General features: G+C 44.9%; 1 protein-coding gene across 4 annotated transcripts; it reads left to right on the top strand.

The window, feature by feature from the left end:
* The first annotated feature begins 1,116 nt into the window (after positions 1-1,116).
* Positions 1,117-19,970, top strand: LOC140716375 (uncharacterized). 4 transcript variants are annotated; one of them, XM_073029057.1, is made up of 5 exons: positions 1,117-1,169; positions 2,574-2,673; positions 5,801-5,886; positions 6,642-8,403; positions 19,882-19,970. In XM_073029057.1, the coding sequence occupies exons 4-5, from the start codon at positions 7,371-7,373 to the stop codon at positions 19,959-19,961; spliced, it is 1,113 nt and encodes a 370-aa protein (XP_072885158.1). In that variant the 5' UTR covers positions 1,117-1,169; positions 2,574-2,673; positions 5,801-5,886; positions 6,642-7,370; the 3' UTR covers positions 19,962-19,970. The 4 variants fall into 4 exon arrangements, with proteins under 4 accessions (XP_072885158.1, XP_072885155.1, XP_072885157.1 ...); XM_073029054.1 differs by lacking the exon at positions 19,882-19,970 and having other exon boundaries at positions 6,642-13,328; XM_073029055.1 differs by lacking the exons at positions 1,117-1,169; positions 19,882-19,970 and adding an exon at positions 1,432-1,699 and having other exon boundaries at positions 6,642-13,328.
* Positions 19,971-21,463: the final 1,493 nt, after the last annotated feature.

The raw sequence follows: 21,463 nt of genomic DNA, 5'->3' as shown, positions 1-21,463 counted from the left end.
TAATGCCTCATAGGCCTGATTTTATTCTCACAAATCAATGAATCTGTTGTAAAAGAAAAGATCACTCCCTACTTGTACATAGTTCTTTGTACAAGTAGGGAGTGTGTGTGGGCTTGGAGAAAGAGAGAGATGTAAAGAGAGTGGGAGACAGGAAGAGAGAGGCAGAGAGAAAGTGAGAGGCAGAAAGAGATGGAGAGTGGGTGGGAGAAACAGCGAGGGAGGAAGAGAAAGAGAGCAAAGAGATATTGAAAGGGAGAGGTAGAAAGACAGAGGGGGCAGAGAGAGGAAGATGGAAAGAGAGAAGAGGTAGAGAGGGGTAAAGGGAGAAAGAGATGAGAGCAGAAAGAGAGAGGGGCAGAAAGAGCAAGAGAGAGACAGGCAGATAGAGAGAGGAGCAGAAAGAAACTGAGAGACAGTGAGCAAGAGGTATAAGAGAGAAAGTGAGAGGTAAAGTGAGAGGCAGAAATAAGAAGGAAAAAGAGGGAGAGAGAGGCAGGAAGAGGAGATGTGTAAGGAGTGCAGGTGAGAAGTAGAGAGAGGGGCAGCCAGAAAGAGAGGGTGAGAGGCAGAAACAGAGGGAGAATGAGTCAGAAAGAGTAAGAGAGAGAGAGAGGTAGAAAGAGAGAGGGGCAGAGAGAGAGAGACAAGGTTGAAAGAGAGGATGAGAGGCAGGAAGGGAAGGAGGGAGAGGCAGAAAGAGGGGGAGGGGGTTTGGTCTATAATTGCCACTGTAAGACCGTACCAGGATTTCTTGTATCTTATTTGGTCGCCAGACCTGAGAGACATTGATCTGTCCCTCAGCAGATTGAGGATAATATGGTTATAAAGAAATTCTGGCAGTAAATGGTTCAGGATGTATCCCATTTTAAGTGAGTTGGATTTTGATATTTGATACACAGAATATCTGTTGATATTGAGTATATTGTTTGTGGAAGCGTGCTGCACTAAAGTAGCTGTTGAGTGTTCTACATTAAAAACTTGGTCTGGTTTGAGGCATGAGGAAACAGGTGCTTGCAGAAGCCATTAATGGCACCTTGCTTACCCAGAAATCTCCGTGCTTCAGAATTCGCCGTCAATGACCCAACGATCAAATGCGCAGGCGCGTCGCTGTTAGCCCAGAAAATGCGCATGCGCGCAGCGGATAAAAGGCTCTGGAGAATCGGCAGTAGGTAGGAGTGGAACTAACCTCGGGCGCTGATTTTTCTTAAATGATAAAATTTACACCCGCTTTCGCACTGCGTTTGAGGGACAATTGCTGCCAGCTTTGCACACACCGTGACCTGTCAAACCCGGCGTAGAGTTGGTCTTTTTCCTCCGGTGAGGCCACAGTCTATATCCGGGCCCCATGTAGCTTTCTGTGTTGGGCGTAGGTGCTGGCGCCATTTCTGGAGCGCATGCGCATCGATGGGACTGTGGCGAACAGATGAGTATCTGCTGCGTGGGGATTTCTGGGTATATTGGCGGCCATGGGTAACACTTCCGGCTCTTTGCCCATTTGTTTAGAAGCGCAAGGGGAGGAAATGGGAGTGCTTGTATTTGTCTTCCACTACCGAGTTTCAGCTACCTAAATTCAAGGATTAGGAATTCGGAACAAAAATACAACTCTGCGTTAATCTCAGATGAAGAAGCTACTTCCAACCAATGTGAATGTCTGGAATGTCATATGGGAAAAACCCTTTCATCAGTTTTAGTTCTTGAGGTGATCATCTTTGTCTTGTTCTCTCTGGGTATATAATGATATCAAACATCTTTGTCCTGTGTATCTAGTGACCTGCAGCTTTCACATCAAAGTGCCACATTCCATTGAAAAATAGTACTGCCCTTCCCTTCATTGGCATTGCCATTGATTAGTTCACTGCCACCAGTCACCTGAAGCAGAGGTCAGGTAGTTACAAAGTCTCCAGGATCAGCCATGTAATATCAGTCCAGATGAAGGGTCTTGGCTTGAAAGATCAACCGTTTACTCTTTTCCATAGGTGCTGCCTGGCGTGCTGAGTTCCTCCAGCATTTTGTGTGTGTTACTTTGATTTCCAACATCTGCAGATTTTCTCTTAAATAGAAATACAGAAAACCTACAGCACAATACAGGCCCTTCGGCCCACAAAGTTGTGCTGAACATGACCCTACCTTAGAAATTACTAGGCTTACCCATAGCCCTCTATTTTTCCAAGTTCCATGTACCTATCCAAAAGTCTCTCAAAAGACCCTTTGCCGGCAGCCCATTCCACGCACACATTGCTCTCTGAGTAAAGAACTTAACCCTGGCAAATCTGTACCTACTCCCCAGCACCTTAAACTTGTGTCCTCTTGTGGCAACCATTCGGCCCTGGGAAAAACTTCTGACTATCCACACGATCAACACCCCTCATCATCTTGTACACCTCTGTCTGGTCACTTCTCATCCTCCGTCGCTCTTGTATAGAATACAATGACACCCCGTTTTTCAAAATGTTCGCTTTACGACACCTGGCTGTTTCAAAAGACCTGCATTAGTTACATTCTAGCCGCCATTGCTTAAACGCGTGCCTGTGAGTATCTGTGCTTTATCTCTATTTATTTTGTGCATCCGTTAGCAAGATGACACCCCAGTCTCCTCTACCTCCCACCAAACCAACCTCCGACGATTCAGCCTAACACACCATCATCAGTGTGCTCGCTGTCTTCCCAATTCCGGTAAGTGAAACTACACTATACATACATTATTTCTACTTTATATAGGCTGTGCATTTTTATGTGTTTGTGTTATCTGATATGATATGGCAGCTTCATAAGTTAAAGGTTACTGGAGAGAGTGCTTGCGTGAGATTTTCGCTATGCTAGACAGTGCTGCAGTGATTGCAGAAGAATATTTCTACTTTATATAGGCTGCGTATTTATCATATCATTCCTGCTTTTACTATATGTTACTGTTATTTTAGGTTTTATGTGTTATTTGTGTCACGTACCCCGTGACCGGGTTACCGAACCAGCAGAAATTGAATACACATTGGAGTCTGGTATTACTGTAACTAAGTGTTTATTAGTAAACTAAGTAATACAGTACTATAAAAATGCAAATATATGAAACAGGTTAGCAATGATATATACAGAAGTGTGGAAATAGGAATCAAAACCAATCTCTTTAAAAGTCTGGGGTAAATGGATAGTCTTACGATGGTGAAGAGTTCTGTTCAGTTTAGGTCGAGGTAGTTGCTGGTGTAACGTTGGAGAGAGAGAGGTGATGCCATTGCATTGGAACCTTCTGTTATCTTCCTGTTGGTTATGGTCACTGACTGTGACACCCCCCCCCCCCCCAATACGACCGTTCTTCAGTGGTAGACCTGTCACCCAGGCAAGGGTGGACACACAAACAAGTCCCCACCGGTTGCACCCTCACACACTGTGAGCCCCTGATCGATTCCCCTGAATCGATCTTCCAAACCCCCACCTTCATGTGGGTGCACAACGCTCTTTCAGTGTCCTGTGGTGTGTCTGCCTGCGTCTTCGCAGACCTGCTTTTATCTCCCCTCCGCAGGGCACTTGCCATCTATCAGGCCGGTCCTGCCTTGCTGTCTCTGCAAGAATCTAACAAGCAGGCAAAGAAAGTGTCCTTGTAGCGAAGGTAAACACTCAGCCAAGGAGCCATAATATTAAATCATGTCTCTCCCCCTCCATAAGCAGCATAGTTCACAGGGGGGTCATCTTAGTTTGGTTTGCTCATCACACCCCCACCCTTTTAGGAAATTTTTAAAGGGGGGGTAAAAATTTAAACATGAATGCACATTACAGAGTCTAATATACATAGGTAGTCATCAATCAACAGAGTAACACAGATATAATTTCAAATCTAACATCTAGATAAACAATCAGCAATTACATTGTCAATCCCTTTTACATGTTTTATCTTCACATCATATTCTTGGAATATCAGACTCCAATTTAGCAACCTTTTGTTCTTATCCTTCATGTTAGTCAAAAATACCAATGGATTGTGGTCAGTATAAACTATTAGTGGCTTCTGTGCAGGACAAACGTAAACTTCCAAATGCTGTAAAGCCAGAATCAGCGAGAGTAATTCTTTCTCTACAGTGGAATAATTTTTAACTTAGGTGTATATTACAGAGTTTGAACCAATACATGTGTGATTATCATGTAACACATTCCAGAAGCGTATACAAATACTAGTTCACTTTTAAACTTAATGTTGAAACAGTCAATCTACTGTGATATTGTCTTTATCTTTCACAAGCTTTGTCAAAAAAAAGTCAAATTCCTGCAAAACCAAATCCTGTTATTCAAAGTGGCGCCTGGACAACCATTGTCCCTTTTCCACTTTGAAACAGAACACTTAACCATCACGTGATCAGCTTGCTTACCAGCTCGAATAAGGCCTTCATGGACTCCCTGCACAGGTGCTAGCTTATCACCAATGTTTTGCAGACTTAGCCCATTTGCCGAACTTCCAAACAACTCATTAATTTTAAGCAAGTCATTAATTTTATCTTCAAGATATTTAATTCTATTAGTTTCCATAATAACACCAGCAGATGGTCTCTCCAAATCACAAACTTGAACGACATCACCGAGTTGTTTATCTTTAAATTCCAAAAACAAACTGTAATAGACTAGCAGGCACCGTGTTACCAAACCACTGTCCCTTCAGTATGGTCAACGGTCCTGAAACCACTCCAGACTTTAAATTTACCTGATTCAAAAGTCCAGTAACACTTTTCTCAATATCTTCAATAATATTCACATCACCAGCTTTTATCTCATCACTAACTTTTAGAACATCTTCTAACACAAGTGACTGAGAATCCTCACTTTCCACTGGTGCCAGGGTTAATCCCTTACTCACTGAACCAAGTCCATCTAACACAAAAGGACTGCATTCCTTTTTAACCAAGTCAGACACCTCAGACCTTTCCTAAGCCTCAACACCAGGTTCAGTACCTTGTGAATCCACAGGTACCTCAACAACCTGAACACAGGCAAACCTTCTAGGTTTTCAATACCAGTCCTAGTTTCAAATTCCAGGTTCCCCTGATCCTCCCAGCTACTCTCTGGGCAACTCCCATCCGGAGTAAACTCAACCTTGCAGGTTAAAACAACCTCGTCTGCTAACCCAGCAGACTCCCTCAAGGTAGCGGCATCCTTTTCATCTCAGAATGCCCTTCCATTATCGGGAACACACTTAAATTCTTCAATTGTAAACAACCCTTTCAAGCTATATAAATCATCAGTGTCCAACACTGGACCTTCCAGCTGCCACATCTGTTCCCATCTTTGCTCTGTTCCTTCGCAAATTCTTTCCTTGACAACGATAAATCTGCCTCGTCCCTCTTACTTTCCTCAGCCTTACTCTCCTCTACATCCTGTTTGCTCAGGAACGGTAAAAACGTCTCATCTAAATCAAGGTTTGTCTCAGCTAAATTAGTGTTTGTCTCAGCAGCCTTTCTCGACATGCTTCGGGTTACTGCGCAGGCGGTATAAACTTCAGAATCTATGGGCGGGTCCTCAGCACTTACAGGCTTGTTCATTAGCTTCACTGCTGAGTACACATCCCCACCTGCAAGGTCATTACCGAGTAAGACATCCACATCGCATATCGGGAGTGCAGACCGCACCCCTATCGTGACTGGTCCGGATACTAAGTCACATTTCAAAATTATTTTATGCAACGGTACGGCCTCGGTACCGAATTTCCCCCGAATCCATCCTCCAAACCCCCACCTTCACGTGGGTGCACAATGCTCTTTCAGTGTCCCATGGTGTTTCTGCCTGTGTCTTCGCCGACCTGATTTTTATCTCCCCTCCGCAGGGCAGCAGCCGTCCATCAGGCCGGTCCTCCTTGCTGTCTCTGCAAGAATCTAAGAAGCAGGTGAAGAAAGTGATCTTGTAGCAAAGGTAAACACTCAGCCAAGGAGCCATAATATTAAATCATCTCTCTCTCTCTCTCTCTCTCTCTCTCTCTCCCTCTCCCTCTCCCTCTCCCTCTCCCTCTCCCTCTCCCTCTCCCTCTCCCTCTCCCTCTCCCTCTCCCTCTCCCTCTCCCTCTCCCTCTCCCTCTCCCTCTCCCTCTCCCTCTCTCTCTCTCTCTCTCTCTCTCCCCCTCTCTCTCTCTCTCATTAGCAGCATAGTTCACGGGGGGGGGGGGGGGGGGGGGTCAGCTCTGGACCCCAACTTAGCTTGGTTTGCTCATCACATTTGGCATGATTTTTACGTTATTTTTTGGTGTGGGAACGCTCACAAATTTTCCCATATAAATAAATGGTAATTGCTTATTCACTTTACGACATTCCGGCTTACGAACCATTTCATAGCTCTATCTTCAGATAGTGGGGGAAACCTGTATCATGTGTGCTTATGTAGTGCTGTGGGGTCATGAGCAGTACTTGAAACAGTACTAATGGTGAGAGACAAACTTAGCCAATGTCACAGTTTGAAGATGGGCAGGAAAGGCCCATCTGATACAGTCAGAAAAGTAGATAACTGAATGGTCAGTCTGGATGCTTGTGCTGTGCCCAGTTAGAAGATCAGGAGTAATTCTTCTAACTTGGGTTGAACCTCAGTGATGTCAGAGCACAGCACAAAGGCTAAAATTATCTCATCTGAAATGCAACCCTTCACTCATTGATGCCTTTTTGTAAATCTTTTTACAGGTTAGTAACGGCAAAGTATTTATCCATGGGAGCGTCAAACACCACAGCACATCGCTTTTGCTGTCGCTGTCTGGATACTTCCTTTGAAATGCCAATATAAATGTTGTCAGTCTTTGGAGAAGAACTATCTCATCCCAGATGGGAAGGTGCTTTGTGTCTGAAATGAAGTTTTCTGTTGTAACTCAGTGAAATCCACTGGAACCGGGGTGCTGAGAACACGCCAGCATTTGTTCACTGGAGATCAGTTCTTCATCTGCATTGATACTGCAAGGGATTCACTGCATCTGACATCAGACTTGATGAATCACCCAAGAAGAGGTATCACTTACCTATTCTTTGTATGGGAGGGATCTACTCAGTCATTTGCCGAGAAGATACATCAGCAAGTTCACACCATAGTGAGATCGTTCACCTGTTCTGACTACGGGAAGCAAGTCATTCTGTCATCCAAGCTGAAGATCCATCTGAAAATTCACACTGGTGAGAGGCTGTTCACTTGTTCCACATCCGGGAAGAGATTCACTCACTTAATCTACCCACAGACAGACCAGTAAGTTCACAAGGGAGAGGGACCTTTGAACTGTTGGATCTGTGGGAAGGGATTCCTCAGCCATCTGACCTGCTGACGCATTTCACACTGGGAGCAGGCCGCACATCTGCTCAGACTGTGGGAGAGGATTCACTCACTAATTCCACCTGCAGACACAGCGGTCAGTTCACACTGGGGAGATGCCATTCACCTGCTCAGACTGTGGGAAGGGGTTTCTTCACTCATCTCAACTGAAGGTGCATCAGCGAATTCACACTGGGGAGAGGCCGTTCACCTGCTCAGACTGCGGGAAAGGATTTCCTCATTCATCTCAACTGAAGGTGCATCAGCGAGTTCACACTGGGGAGAGGCCATTCACCTGCTCAGACTGTGGGAAGGGATTCACTCAGTCATCCCACCTACAGAGACACCAGCAAGTTCACACTAGGGAGAGACCGTTCACCTGTTCAGTGTGTGGGAAGGGATTCACTCAGTTATGCAACCTACATGCACACCAGTCAGTTCACACTGAGGAAAAACCATTCATCTGCTCAGACTGTGGGAAGGGATTCGCTCGGTCATCTCAACTGAATGTACATCAGCGAGTTCACACTGGGGAAAGACCATTCACCTGCTCAGACTGTGGGAGAGGATTCTCTCGGTCATCTGACCTATTGGCACACCAGTCAGTTCACACTGGGGAGATGCCATTCACCTGCTCGGAATGTGGGAAGGGATTTCCTCGGTCATTTCAATTGAAACTACACCAGCGAGTTCACACTGGGGAGAAGCCATTCACCTGTTCCGAATGTGGAAAGGCATTCAGTCAGTCATCTGACCTATTGGCCCACCAGTCAGTTCACACTGGGGAGAGGCCATTCACCTGCTCTGAATGTGGGAAGGGATTCACTCGCTCATCTGACCTATTGGCGCACCAGTCAATTCACACTGGAGAGAGGCCATTCTCCTGCTCAGACTGTGGGAAGGGATTCTCCCGGTCATCTCACCTACAGATACACCAGCGAGTTCATACAGGGGAGAGGCCGTTCACCTGCTCAGACTGTGGGAAGGGATTCACTCGCTCATCTCACCTGCAGACACACCAGTCAGTTCACACTGGAGAGAGACCATTCATCTGCTCAGAATGTGGGAAGGGATTCACTCGGTCATTTCAACTGAAGGTACATCAACGAGTTCACACTGGAGAGAGGCCGTTCACCTGCTCACACTGTGGTAAGGCATTTACTCAGTCATCCAGCCTGCAGATACACCAGCGAGTTCACACTGGGGAGAGGCCGTTCACCTGCTCTGAATGTGGGAAGGGATTCACTCAGTCATCCACCCTTGTGGCGCACTACCGAATTCACACTGGAGAGAGGCCGTTTACCTGCTCTGAATGTGGCAAGGGATTCACTCATTCATCCAACCTTGTGATGCACTATAGAGTTCACACTGGGGGAAAGTTTAAATAAGCTGCATGCCGGATATTTGACCATCACGGTTGCTCAATGGAGAAGCAACTTCAAAAATGACTGCTGGTGTTGTAAACTTAAATTTGCCGGAACCAATAACCACAACACACACAGTTCTTTACTTTATCCTTTCACCAGTTTATTTGTTCAAACACAGCCGGCGAAAAGCCTGGGGCCAAACATCAGGGAGACAGAATACCTCTCTACACCTCTCTCTCTCTCTCTCTCCCCCTCTCCCCCTCCCCCTCTCTCCTCTCGTGACAAGCTTCTGACTAACATGCAGAAACGACACAATTTATAGAACTAGGAAACAAAGAGCACTTAGAGAAACTAGTATTCTTCACCAGGTCTGTTGAAGCAAAATTTAATTACTTAGATAACTAAATCAGAGCTTTAATTAAAATAAAGGAATGTTCTGTCCAGTCTTTATCAGTTACTCCCTTTCATTAGAAGCAAGGAGGGAGTTTAGTTCAGTGGTGCGAAACTGTGAGACATAGTATGCCCAAAGGGACAGCTGTGAGTTGTTAATCTAAACAAACTGAAGGCAGATTCTTCAGCGAAGGACAAACATTGCACACTCTCCAGAATGGAGCACACACAAGCTGGCACTTAATTTTAACCCGTTATTTACAAGAATCCGAGAATCATTTCTTAGTCCCCCAATTCCCTTAAAACTTAATCAGTGTCGCACTCTGCAATTATTGCTGCTGTTCAACACAGCCATTTCTGCACCCTGGCCACTGGGCATAAAACAAATTTATTCTGGTAATGTTCACTTTCAATGGGAGAGGAGTTTCTGGATCTGTGCAAATAAATCAGTTTTATTTTAAACTGTGTTTCAGGTTTAAAATACCCAGTGTACACCAGGGAGTCTACTCAGCCCAGCTGGTCCCTGCCAGTGTTTCTGTTCTACAACAGTCCTTTTAAATCCTTCCCTACTGTTCACTCCTAGCTCTCCCTATGATGATGGTCACCACTGTGGGTGAAGAGGTATCCCTTAATTTTCCTGCATGTCTTTCTGCTGACTGCATTTATGCCTGAAATACTCTTCATCCCTCAAATCTCTGCGATGAGGCAAAATTACATTGGTAAAGAACCTCATTAATCCCTGCTCTTTTCGATATTATAGGTCATTCTCAAAGCTTCTAAAGGGATGTGTCTCACACTGCTGGGTTGTTAGGATACACCAGTGTCCTCTAACATCTGAAAGCATTAGTTGGGGAACCTTCAGTTGGATATTGAATGGAGCAGGGCCAGAAATCAGAGACAAGTCAGCGCAGGGCAGAGTTTTTGGGCATATGATGATGACTGTGGAAACAGCCAGGGGGTGGGGGCAAAGGTGTAGCAATGAAAGACAGTAGCAACATTTGGAAGCTGACAGGGAAAAAACTTGGTTAATTTGACTACTGACAATGCCTGTTAACATTGATAATATTGCTTGTGGAAGCTTCCTGCATTCAGCCGGCCACTGAGTTCTCATAGACATATTGACTGCATTGGTACCATTTGGCAGAGGGGAGTCGTTGCTTGTAAATGCTTTCAATAGTAATGATCTTATCCAGAAATCTGAGCTTCAGAATGTACTATCACTGCGAATCAAGTGTGCAGGTGCCGAGAGTCCCAAGTTGTGTCGAAAGGCACCCATATGACAGGAGTAGGAGCAGAATTAGGCCATTCAGCTAATCAAATCTGCTCCACCATTCCATCATAGCTGATCCTGGATCCCACTCAATCCCATGCACCTGCCTTCTTGCCATATCCCTTGATGTCCTGATGTTCAGAAAACTATCGACTTCTGCCTTAAATATACCCACAGAATTGGCTTCCACCACAGTCTGTGGCAGAACATTCCACAGATTCACTACCCTGGCTAAAAAAAATTACTCCTTACCTCAGTTCTAAAAAGGTTGTCCCTCAATAAGAAACATCCTCTCTACATCTAAAGCTTGCAGGGAGATTTATGCCGGTTAGAAGAATGGGCTGAACGTTGGCAGATGGAGTTTAATGCTGAGAAGTGTGAGGTTCTACATTTTGGCAGGAATAATCCAAATAGAACATACAGGGTAAATGGTAGGGCATTGAGGAATGCAGTGGAACAGAGAGATCTAGGAATAACAGTGCATAGTTCCCTGAAGGTGGAGTCTCATGTAGATAGGGTGGTGAAGAAGGCTTTTGGAACGCTGGCCTTTATAAATCAGAGCATTGAGTACAGAAGTTGGGATGTAATGTTAAAATTGTACAAGGCATTGGTATGGCCAAATTTGGAATATTGTGTACAGTTCTGGTCACCGAATTATAGGAAAGATATCAATATATTAGAGAGAGTGCAGAGACAATTTACTAGGATGTTACCTGGGTTTCAGCACTTAAGTTACAGAGAAAGGTTGAACAAGTTAGGTCTCTATTCATTGGAGCGTAGAAGGTTGAGGGGGGATTTGATCGAGGTATTTAAAATTTTGAGAGTGATAGATAGAGTTGACGTGAATAGGCTGTTTCCATTGAGAGTAGGGGAGATTCAAACGAGAGGACATGATTTGAGAGTTAGGGGGCAAAAGTTTAAGGGAAACACGAGGGGGTATTTCTTTACTCAGAGAGTGATAGCTGTGTGGAATGAGCTTCCTGTAGAAGTAGTAGAGGCCAGTTCAGTTGTGTCATTTAAGGTAAAATTGGATAGGTATATGGACAGGAAAGGAGTGGAGGGTTATGGGCTGAGTGCGGGTAGGTGGGACTAGGTGAGATTAAGCGTTCGGCACGGACTAGGAGGGCCGAGATGGCCTGTTTCCGTGCTGTGATTGTTATATGGTTATATATGGTTACATCCACACTATCAAAGTCCTCAACATTGGGTAGGTTTCAATGAGATGCTCACGCATTCTTCTAAATCCCAATGTATAGGACCAAAGATGCCAAGCAGTCCTCATATGTTAACCCCTTCTTTCCCAGAATCATCCTTGTGAACATCCTTTGAACTTGCTTCAATGACACTGCCATGAAACCTGAAACCTGCCCCCTTGACATTGTCCCCCACTGCCCTCCTGAAGGATGCCTTTGACATAACCGGTCCCAGCATCCTCTCTATTATGAACAGTTCCCTGGCTACTGGTACCATTCCAACCTGCTTCAAGTGTGCCATGGGCCAGCCCCTCCTGAAAAAACCCAACTTAGACCCTACCTTACCCAGTAACTACAGTCCTATTTCTAAACTTCCATTCCTGTCAAAGGTTCTTGAAAAGGTTATTCTTAGTCAATTGCTGCCCTACCTACACCAAAACAACATCCTGGAAAGATTTCAGTCAGATTTTAAGGCTTATCGTAGCACAGAGTCTGCCCTGCTGAAAGTGTACAATGATCTCCTCACAATGATCTCCTCCTCTCTACCGACTCAGGTGACTCTGCCATCCTAATTCTTCTTGACCTCAGCACAGCGTTTAATACTGTGGATCCTGCCTTTTTAATAGACCGTCTCCGGTACGGGATTAGTGTTTATGGCACTGCCTTGAACTGGTTCACATCCTACTTCAAAAATAGAAGCTTCTCCGTCAACATAGGCAGATGTTTCTCTTCCCCAGCTAGTTTCTCCTGTGATGTCCCACAAGGTTCCATCCTAGGTCCCATTCTTTTCTCTGTATACATGCTTCCCCTCTGCCAAATCATTCAAAAACACATTTCCTTCCATTGTTATGCTGACGACACACAGCTTTATCTTCCCTTGAAACCAAACGACCAGTCAAATCTAGTCAGCCTCGTGAACTGCCTTGAGGACATAAAGTGTTGGATGGCACAAAGCTTCCTACAGCTGAATGAAGGCAAGTCTGAAGTTATCCCATTTGGACCCCGTGACTCCATCAAAGTGATTACCAACAGTCTTGGTAACCTGTCCACCCTTGTCAAAACCCATGTTAAAAATCTTGGTGTGATATTTGATTCCGCGTAAGTTTGACGAGCAAGTTAATGCAGTAGTAAAAGCCAGTTTTTTCCAGCTTCATACTATTGCCAAAATCAAGCCATTTCTCTCTTTCAAAGATCTCAAAGTCATCCACGCCCTTATATCCTCCAGCTTGGACCACTCCAACTCCCTGTATATTGGGATTAGTCAGTCATCCCTGTCCCGCCTGCAACTAGTCCAGATCTTAGCAGCCAGGCTCCGAGGGACCATATTACTTCTATTCTGGCCTCTATCCACTGGTTACCAGTACAGTTTAGAATTGATTTTAAGGTTTTCCTGTTTGTTTATAAAGCCCTAAATGTGCTGGTCCCCTGCTATATCACAGACTTTCTAACCCGTTATTCTACTTCCAGGTCCCTCAGGTCGGCTGACTTGGGGCTCCTGACTGTCCCGCGATCTAAATTTCAGTTCAGGGGTGACTACGTCTTTGCTGTTGCAGCCCCTAGACTCTGGAACAGCATACCCCTCCCTATCAGATCTGCCCCCTCCATTGACTCTTTTGTCCAGGCTCAAAACTTACCTTTATTCACTAGCGTTTGATTCTTCCTGATGTGGCTGATTTTTGGCTTGTACCTAGGTTCATGTGTTGTTTATTTTGTGCCTGTAAGCTGAGCGCCTTGATGTTTAAATCTGTGTTTCTTGTATTTGTCATTTTAGCTACCTGTTATAGTTTGTGCAGCACTTTGGTCAACATGAGCTGTTTTTAAATGTGCTTTATAAATAAATTTGATTTGACTTGACTTGACATTCTTTCTGAGATATGGGGCCCAAAACTGTTGACAATACTCCAAATGTGGCCTAACTAGTGTCTTAGACTCAGCATTTCATATTCTTTTATATTCTCTTCCTCTTGAAATAAATGCCAACATTGCACTTGCTTCCTTACCAACCTGTAAATAAACCTTCTAGGAGTCTTGCACAATGACTCCTAGGACCCGCTACACCTCTGATGTTTAAACCTTCTCCCCATTTAGTCAATAGTCCACACTATTGTTCCTTTTACCAAAATGCATTATCTTACATTTCCCAACACTATATTCCATCTGCACTTTTTACCCATTCTTCTATTTTGTCTAAGTTCTACTGCAATTATATTGCTTCACAGTACTACCTATCCATCCACCTATCTTTGTATCATCCACAAACTTTGCCACAAAGCCATCAATTTCATCATCAAAATCATTGACAAACAATGCGAAAACTAGGGATCCCAATACTGGCCCGTGAGAAACACCACTAGTCACCAGCAGCCAACTAGGAATTCCCACTTGCTGCCTCCTGCCTGTCAGCCATTCCTCTACCAATGCCAGTATCTTTCCTGTAACACTGTAGGGAGATCCAAGTAAATGGTATCCACTGCCTGTCCTTTGTCCACCCTGCTTGCTACTTCCTCGAAGAACTCTTAACTGATTTGTCAGGCAAGATTTCCCTTGATAGAAACTATGCTGACTTTGCCTTATTTTACCATTAGTCTGCAAGTACCTCGAAACCTCATCCTTAATAATAGACTCCAGCACTTTCCCAACCACTGAGGTTAGGCTAACTGGCCTGTAATTTCTTTTGCCTTCCTCCCTTCTTAAAGAGTGGAGTGACATTTGCAATCTTCCAGTCCTCAATCAAGTGATTCTTGAAAGATCATAACCATGGCATCTTTTATCTCTTCAGCAACCTCTCTCAGGACTCTGGGATGTAGTCCACCTGGTCCAGGTGACTTATCCACCTTAAGTTTGCCTGTCATGTTTTCCTTTGTAATAGCAATGGCGCTCACTCCTACTCCCTGATATTCATGGACCTCTGGCTCACTGCTAGTGTCTTCCACAGTGAAGAAAGATGCAAAGTATCCATTGTTCATCTGCCATTTCTTTGTTCCCCATTACTACCTCACCAGCATCATTTCCCAGTGGTCTGATATCAACTCACCTCCCTGTTACTCCTTATATAACTGAAAAAACCTCTGGTCGTCCTGCTTTATATTATTGGCTAGTTGCCCTCATATTTCACCTTTTCTTAAAACTTTTTTAGTTTCCTTTTGTTGGATTTTAAAAGCTTCCCAATCATCCAACTTCCCAGGCATGTAGATATATGCCCTTTCCTTGGCTTTAATGAAGTCCTTAACTTACTTGTCAGCCACGGTTGCCTACCCCTGCCATTTGAGAACTACTTGTTCTGTGGGACATATCTATCCTGCGTCTTATGAACTATTCCCAGAAACTTCAGCCATCTCTGCTCTGCCATCATACCCACCAGTATCCTCCTCCAATCCACCTGGGCAAGCTCCTCTCTCATGCATCTGTAATTCCCTTTATTCCATTGCGATACTGACACGTGTGACTTGAGAGAGAGAGAGAGAGAGAGAGAGAGGCTTCTCCCTCTTAAATTGCAGTATGAATTCAACCATATTGTGATCATGACCTCCTAAGGGTTCCTTTACATTAAGTGCCTGTATATGAATCGTGCATTCAGTGGACAAACGGATCCACAAATCAGTGTGATGGACCTCCTAGGCACAACTGAGATCTTGCTATCAAAACCTTAGGAATTGGGACTCAAATGAAAGATAATAGTTCTGAGTTTATCTTGCATGCAGAACTCACATATATCCTCCAGATAAATAGATACACAATTTTCTGCCATTTGAAATGGAACATTGCGAGCAGGTCTGTTGGACAGAAGCAGCTGATGTCCATACCTCGGTAGATAGCTAGAATAGTTAAGACTAAGGCTTAAAAGAAGAACTGGGTTCAGCATCTAATGAGTTAAAATCTCAATTAGAGCTGAAAGGGGAAAATGAAAACACCTTCCTTCACTTTGGTACTTTAGCAAAACACTTTTGTTGAACATCATCTAGTTCTGGATCCTTCTGCCAAGCGAGACTTTTGTTTCACCTATTCTCTCTATAATGATAATCAACCCCTCTGTCTTGTGTAACAATTGACAATCCTTGGAAAAGTGGGCATATCTCACCCCAGCTTGAAATGTGTATCTGCTTTGTGTCTAAAATGAAGTTTTCTGACACAACTGTTCAATAAAACCCATTGGATCCCTGAGAACACTTCATCAGAGATCAGACACTTAACTCCTTGAAGCATTGGGGCTGGGGGATGGGGTAGGAAATTCTCTGTCATCTTACCTGATGATATACTAGAGAGTTAACAGCAAGGAAAAATCATTCATCTATCAGATTGTGGGAAGGGGTTCAGTGTTCATCCAGGCTGCAGACATACCAGTGCGTTCACAGTGGGAAAAAGTTTGTGCACCTGCTCTGTGTGGGAAGGAATGTAATTCAGTATTTCATCCGGCAGAATCATCAGCAAGTACATGCTGTGGAGAAGCTACTCTATTGCTAGGTGTCTGGCTGGACATAAACTGAGTCATCCTACCTGAAGGTATATCTGGAAGTTTACACCACCGAGAGAGAGTATGCTGCTGTGCCTGCGGGAGGGGATTCATTTAGTTGTCCAACCTGAAGACACTTCAGAGTTCACATTGGGGGGAAGCCATCATCCTGCTCCATCTGTAGGATGGGATTCACTGTTATCTGAGCTGTTGGCACATCAGAGAGTTTACAGTGGGAAGAAGCTGTTCAGCTGCTCTTTGTGTGACAGAGTTTCCTCACTTTTCCCGCATGCAGATATGCTAGCAAGTTCACAGTGGGGAGTGACTGTTTATCTACTCCATCTGTGGGAAGGGACTCACTCAATCCTCTCCGCTGATACACACTGGGGAGAGGCCGTACTGCTCAGACTGTAGGAACAGATTCACAGTTATCCAACGGCCTGAGGCAGCGAGTTCACACTGAGAGGCTGCACACCTGTCCTTCATGAGCAAACAGCTTTGCTCAATCATCCCACCTGCTCAAACACCAACAAATTGAGTTTAAAGAGCTCTGTTAAATATTTAACCATCACGTTTAATGAATCCATTTGCAAGTTCAAGAGTGACTGTAGGTGCCAGTTATTGCTGTTCATCACACCTGGAACCAAACCCTGGTCACTGGTCATGAGAGGGATTTGTTTTCATGACACGAGCCTTAATTGGACTAGAGTTTAATATTGTGGTTCTGTCATAAATAAATAATTTATATTTTAAATCTCATTCTTTAAATCAGTTCTTTTTTATTTTTAAATTGCATGTAAATCTACACAAAACTGCACAATTTACACGCAAATTGCTGGAGACAGCATATATGGAGGGAAATAAAGCAGTTCGACCTTTTGATTTGAAACCCTGTATCACTGCTCTCTGGGTTTCCTTGTTCTTCCACTTCACCTCAGCCTCTTGGTTACACCTCTTGCCAGTCAGTGCCTCGTTGCACACACCTCTTCCCAGCCCTTTCTTCAGGTTGTTTATTTTCCTCTCCCCCACATCTCTGGATGCCCCCCTAAGTCCCTGCTTCTGGGCTGCCCCTATTCTTTCTCACCCATCCCCAATTCACTAGATTGCTCAGTTCCAGCATCCCCCATCTATTGCTCTACCCATTTGCCCACTGAATTTGAGACTCCCTAACCACTTCACCACTGCCTTCATCTCTTCGATCACTGGGTTACCCTACCACTTTTAAATCCATGTTTACCCCTGTCTGCGGGTCACCCCTCCTCCTCTTAGCTCCATCCTGTATCTCATAGCCATGTCCTGCAAGCTGTTTTTGGGTTGTCACCCCCCCCCGTCCTTTGGTACCCCGCTTCCCACCCCTAACTCACAGTCGCCCTTTCCCTCCACCTGCCCTTACTCCCACCTGCTAATGCTTCTCAGAGCCACCCTGTTCCCCCGCATCCCTGCCACTTCTGAGCCACCTGACCCACTGCATTTGGATTGCCGCATTCTTCCCCCATGACTCTGGGTCACGCCTTTTCTCCCCTTTCTGCTTCTCATCCTTCCACACATTACTTATGGTCTCCCATTACTCCCTCCCCTTTCCCTTGTCTCAAGATTTCCTACTCCCTACCTTGTCTCCAAGTCTCCCTCCTTCCCTCGTCTCTGGGTTGGCCCCTTCACCCCATCTCATTTCCCCACATTCACTCCATGTTTCTGCACTCCCTCCTTGACTCCAGGTGACCCCTCCCCACTGACAATGGAATGTCCCCTTCCTCCTCCTGTCAATCCTAATGCTGTCTTTGGACACCGAATCCCTTACCATCTTAGGAAAGGACCACTCCTGCTGCTTTTTTTTTTGGAACCTCATTCTCTCTTGAGACTACCAAGCACCTTTTCTGGGACGCAATCCCCTCCCCATCTTTGGAACTTCACCATCACTCCTTCCCCGCATCTCTGTAATTACCCTTTCCTTTCTCCCTCGCCTGTCTCTGGGATGTCCCTGTCTCCCTCCTGATCCATGACTGTGACGCCTATTTCCTCTCCTTCCAGCACTGCCTCTCGCTCACCATTCGTGTGTCAGCCATTTCACCCAACCTATAATCACCTTCCCTCTCCTTTCACCATTCATAATACCTGGCCTGGGGCACTCCCATCCCAAAACATCATTACTCTCCACATACAGTATGTAGAAACCCCGTTTCCCATCCTCTTCCCCAGAGTCCCTGAGGGGTCCTCTTCTCCACTATGCCCCACTTCCTGACTCTGAAGCACTCTTCTAATCCTCTCCACCCCCTTTTCGCCCTCTCACTATCTGAAATGCAAACCCTGGCCTCAGGATGTCTCTGCCCTTCATATATTGGATTCCCAGTCCCACCCTATTGCTGAGACGACTCAATGCATGCTCGATCTCTGATGTCCTTCCCATTCTGTCTGGGACTCCTGTGCCCCACCCACCACCACCCGGCAATGGGACACCCCCAGCCTCTTTTTCCACTCTGCACCTTTTCCCTTGCCTTCCATCTACAGAACACCCACAGCCCTGTAAACACCATTTCTGAGTTGCTCAACTTCCACCCTTCCACGTCTTCCTCCCATCCCCGAGATGACTCCTTTCCCATCATCTGGCTTCCCCACATCTCGGGATGCCCCTCTACGCTGTCTGGGATTTCCCTGCCCACCCTCCCATCTGTTAGTTGTTCACTTTCTGGCTCCCAACCGCTCCTATCAGTTCCCCATTCTCTGTGATGTACCATTCTCTCATCATCCTACCCTTGAATGACTCTTTACTCACCCCCTTCTCCTGTCTCTGGACTTCAATCACCTGCATGCCCCTCCCCACTCTCTTTCTGCCATCTCTGGATCACTATCTTACCTTTCCTCCAACTCAGGTCCCATCTCTGGGTTGCCCCTGCACCCTCACCTGTGGTACATAGCTTTCCATCTTCCCTTTATCTCTTGTGGCCCTCCATCTATGGGATGCCCACTCCCATTCTTCCCAGTATCTGGGATGCCTTACTTGCACTCATTCCTCCAACTCTGGAAAGTCCTCTTCCCCTACATTATCTCCACACTGATATGCACAAACATGCATGCATACCCCAACATATCAACACTCGTACACATACTAAATCAAACATGTACAGCCACCTGCCACACGTGAACATGCCGACATACACACAGAAACACACACAGGTGCAAATCTACACAAATATTGGTGCAACCTCTCACAACACTCTCTAAGTCTGATGGTGTTTCTGACCTCAGAGCTGGTTAACTAGGGAAACTTTCCTGAACACATTTGACAAACTTTATCTCACCCAGTCCTTTGATAATATGGGAGTCCCTGTCAATATATGGAAAGTTAAAATTACCAACTATCACAACCTAATGTTTTTTGCAACTGTCTGCAAACCTCTACATATTTCTAAAGGGGGCTGGTGAGTTGCCAGAAGTCTTGCTACATATTGGCATCAATGACATAAGTAGGAAAAGCGAGAAGGTCCTCAAGAGAGAATTTAGGGAGGTAGTTAGAAAGATGGAAAGTAAGACCTCCAGGGTAGCAATCATTGGAGTCACACACAAGAGAGGGTCAGAGTAAAGTGATTTCACAGATGAATGTGTCACAGAGAAACTGGTACAGGGGGCAAGTTTTCATATTTCTGAATCATTCGGATGTCTATTGAGGAAGGCATGACCTGTACAAAGAAGATGGGTTGCACCTGATCTTGAGGAGGACCAATATAATTGCAGAGAGGTTTGCTAGAGACCCCAACAGCTCTAGCAAACTAGGGCTTCCCAACATTTTTTAATGCTGTGGACTAATACCATAAAGCAAGGGGTCCATGTACCCCAGGTTGGGAACCTCTGGATTTACACTAATTGGGCAGGGTGATGGGGACTAGAAACCATGAATTATATTCTTTTTTTCTCTTGTGCATTGGGTATTAGTCTTTTATTTGTATTCTTTTTTGCTTTCAGTGGGTTATTTTGGGTTTCTTCCTTCGTGGCTACCTGTGAACAAACAAATCTCAAGGTTGTATAATTTATACATTATTTGATAATAAATGTACTTGAATCCTGATTATATTGTCATTTATTTTTTTTAATTATTAATTGTGCTCTGTTGCTGGTGCAAAACAACAAATTTTATTACATTTGTCAGTGCTATTAAACCTTATTCTGAACTTTTACCACAACCACTCCACTATCTGCTCTGGCACTCTGATTCCCATTCCCCTGCAACTCTAGTTTAACCCTTCCCTCCACCTTACATCACTAGCTCAACTTTGCACTAGGATATTAGTCCCCCTCAGTTCAGGTGCAAATCATCCTGTCTATACAGGTTGCACCTTCTCTGGTAGAACCCAATGATCCAAAGATCTGTAGTTCTTCCTGCTTTCATCATCTCCTTAGGGTTGTTATAGCCGGGGGTGGTAATGGGGACAGGTTCTGCATACCTTTTAAATGCTCCCAAAGGCATTCACCTCAAATAGCCGCTGCCAACCAAGTCCAGCTCCTGGCCTTCTCGTACAGCTTAACTACTAAGTCTGGCAGAACCCTTTCTACTGAGGCAAAGATAGGTTACTGGTGCCTTAAAATCAGTTGACTCGGCAGATGGGGCTTGTCAGCCGTGGTTGGCAGCTCATCTAGGAAAAGGAAAACTCTGATCTCAAACCTCCGCTGCCTTGATAAGGGCCTAAAACTTCTCACAATTCTCCAAGTGAGGCCTCACCAGTGCTTTATAAATTCTCAGCATAAAATCCTTGCTTTTATATTCTCGTCCTCTTGAAGTGATTACTTCACACACACTTAACCTGCAAAGTAACCTTCAGGGAATCCTGCACAAGGGCCCCCCCCACCCCCCCCCATGTTCTTTTGTGCCTCGTGTTTTGTATTTTCTCTGCATTTAGAAAATAGTCAACCCTTTCATTTCTTCTACCAAAGTGCATGACCATACACTTCCTGACACAGTAATCCATCCACCTCTTCTTTGCCCATTCTCCTAATGTTCTTATTGCTGCAAGCTTTGCAACAAAGTCATCAATTCAATCATCCAAATAATTAACGTATAACGTAAAAATAATTGGTCCCAATATAGACCCTGTGGAACACCATTAGTCACCGCCAGCCAAACAGCCTCTCTACTTCCTGTCCTTCCACCTATCTTCATATCATTCACAAACTTTGCATCAAAGCCATCAATTCCGTTATCCAATTCACTGACATATGATGTTAAAAGAAGCAGTCCCAACAAAGAGCCCTACGGAAAACCACTAGTCACCAGCAACCAATCAGAAAAGGCTCCCTTTATTCCCACTTTTTGCCTCCCTGCCAATCAGCTACTGCTTTATCAATGTTAGAATTGTTACTGTGATACCATGGGCTTGTAGCTTGTTAAACAGTCTCATCTGTGGCACCTATCAAAGGCCTTCTGAAAATCCAAGTACACAGCATTCAGTAATTCTGCTTTGTCTATCCTGCTTGTTACTTCTTCAAAGAATTCCAACAGATATGTCAGGCGAGATTTTCCTTTGAGGAAACCATGCTGACTGTGGCCTAT

Source organism: Hemitrygon akajei, chromosome 25 (assembly GCF_048418815.1).
Source record: "Hemitrygon akajei chromosome 25, sHemAka1.3, whole genome shotgun sequence".
In the NCBI taxonomy this organism is placed as follows: Eukaryota; Metazoa; Chordata; class Chondrichthyes; order Myliobatiformes; family Dasyatidae; genus Hemitrygon; species Hemitrygon akajei.
The sequence above is the reverse complement of the archived record's forward strand: the minus strand, read 5'-3'. Positions and strand labels throughout refer to the sequence as shown.

What these genes read in the sequence shown, in the direction of transcription:
- LOC140716375 (XM_073029056.1), top strand. Translation starts at nt 7,371, where the DNA reads ATGCCATTCACCTGCTCAGACTGTGGGAAGGGGTTTCTTCACTCATCT.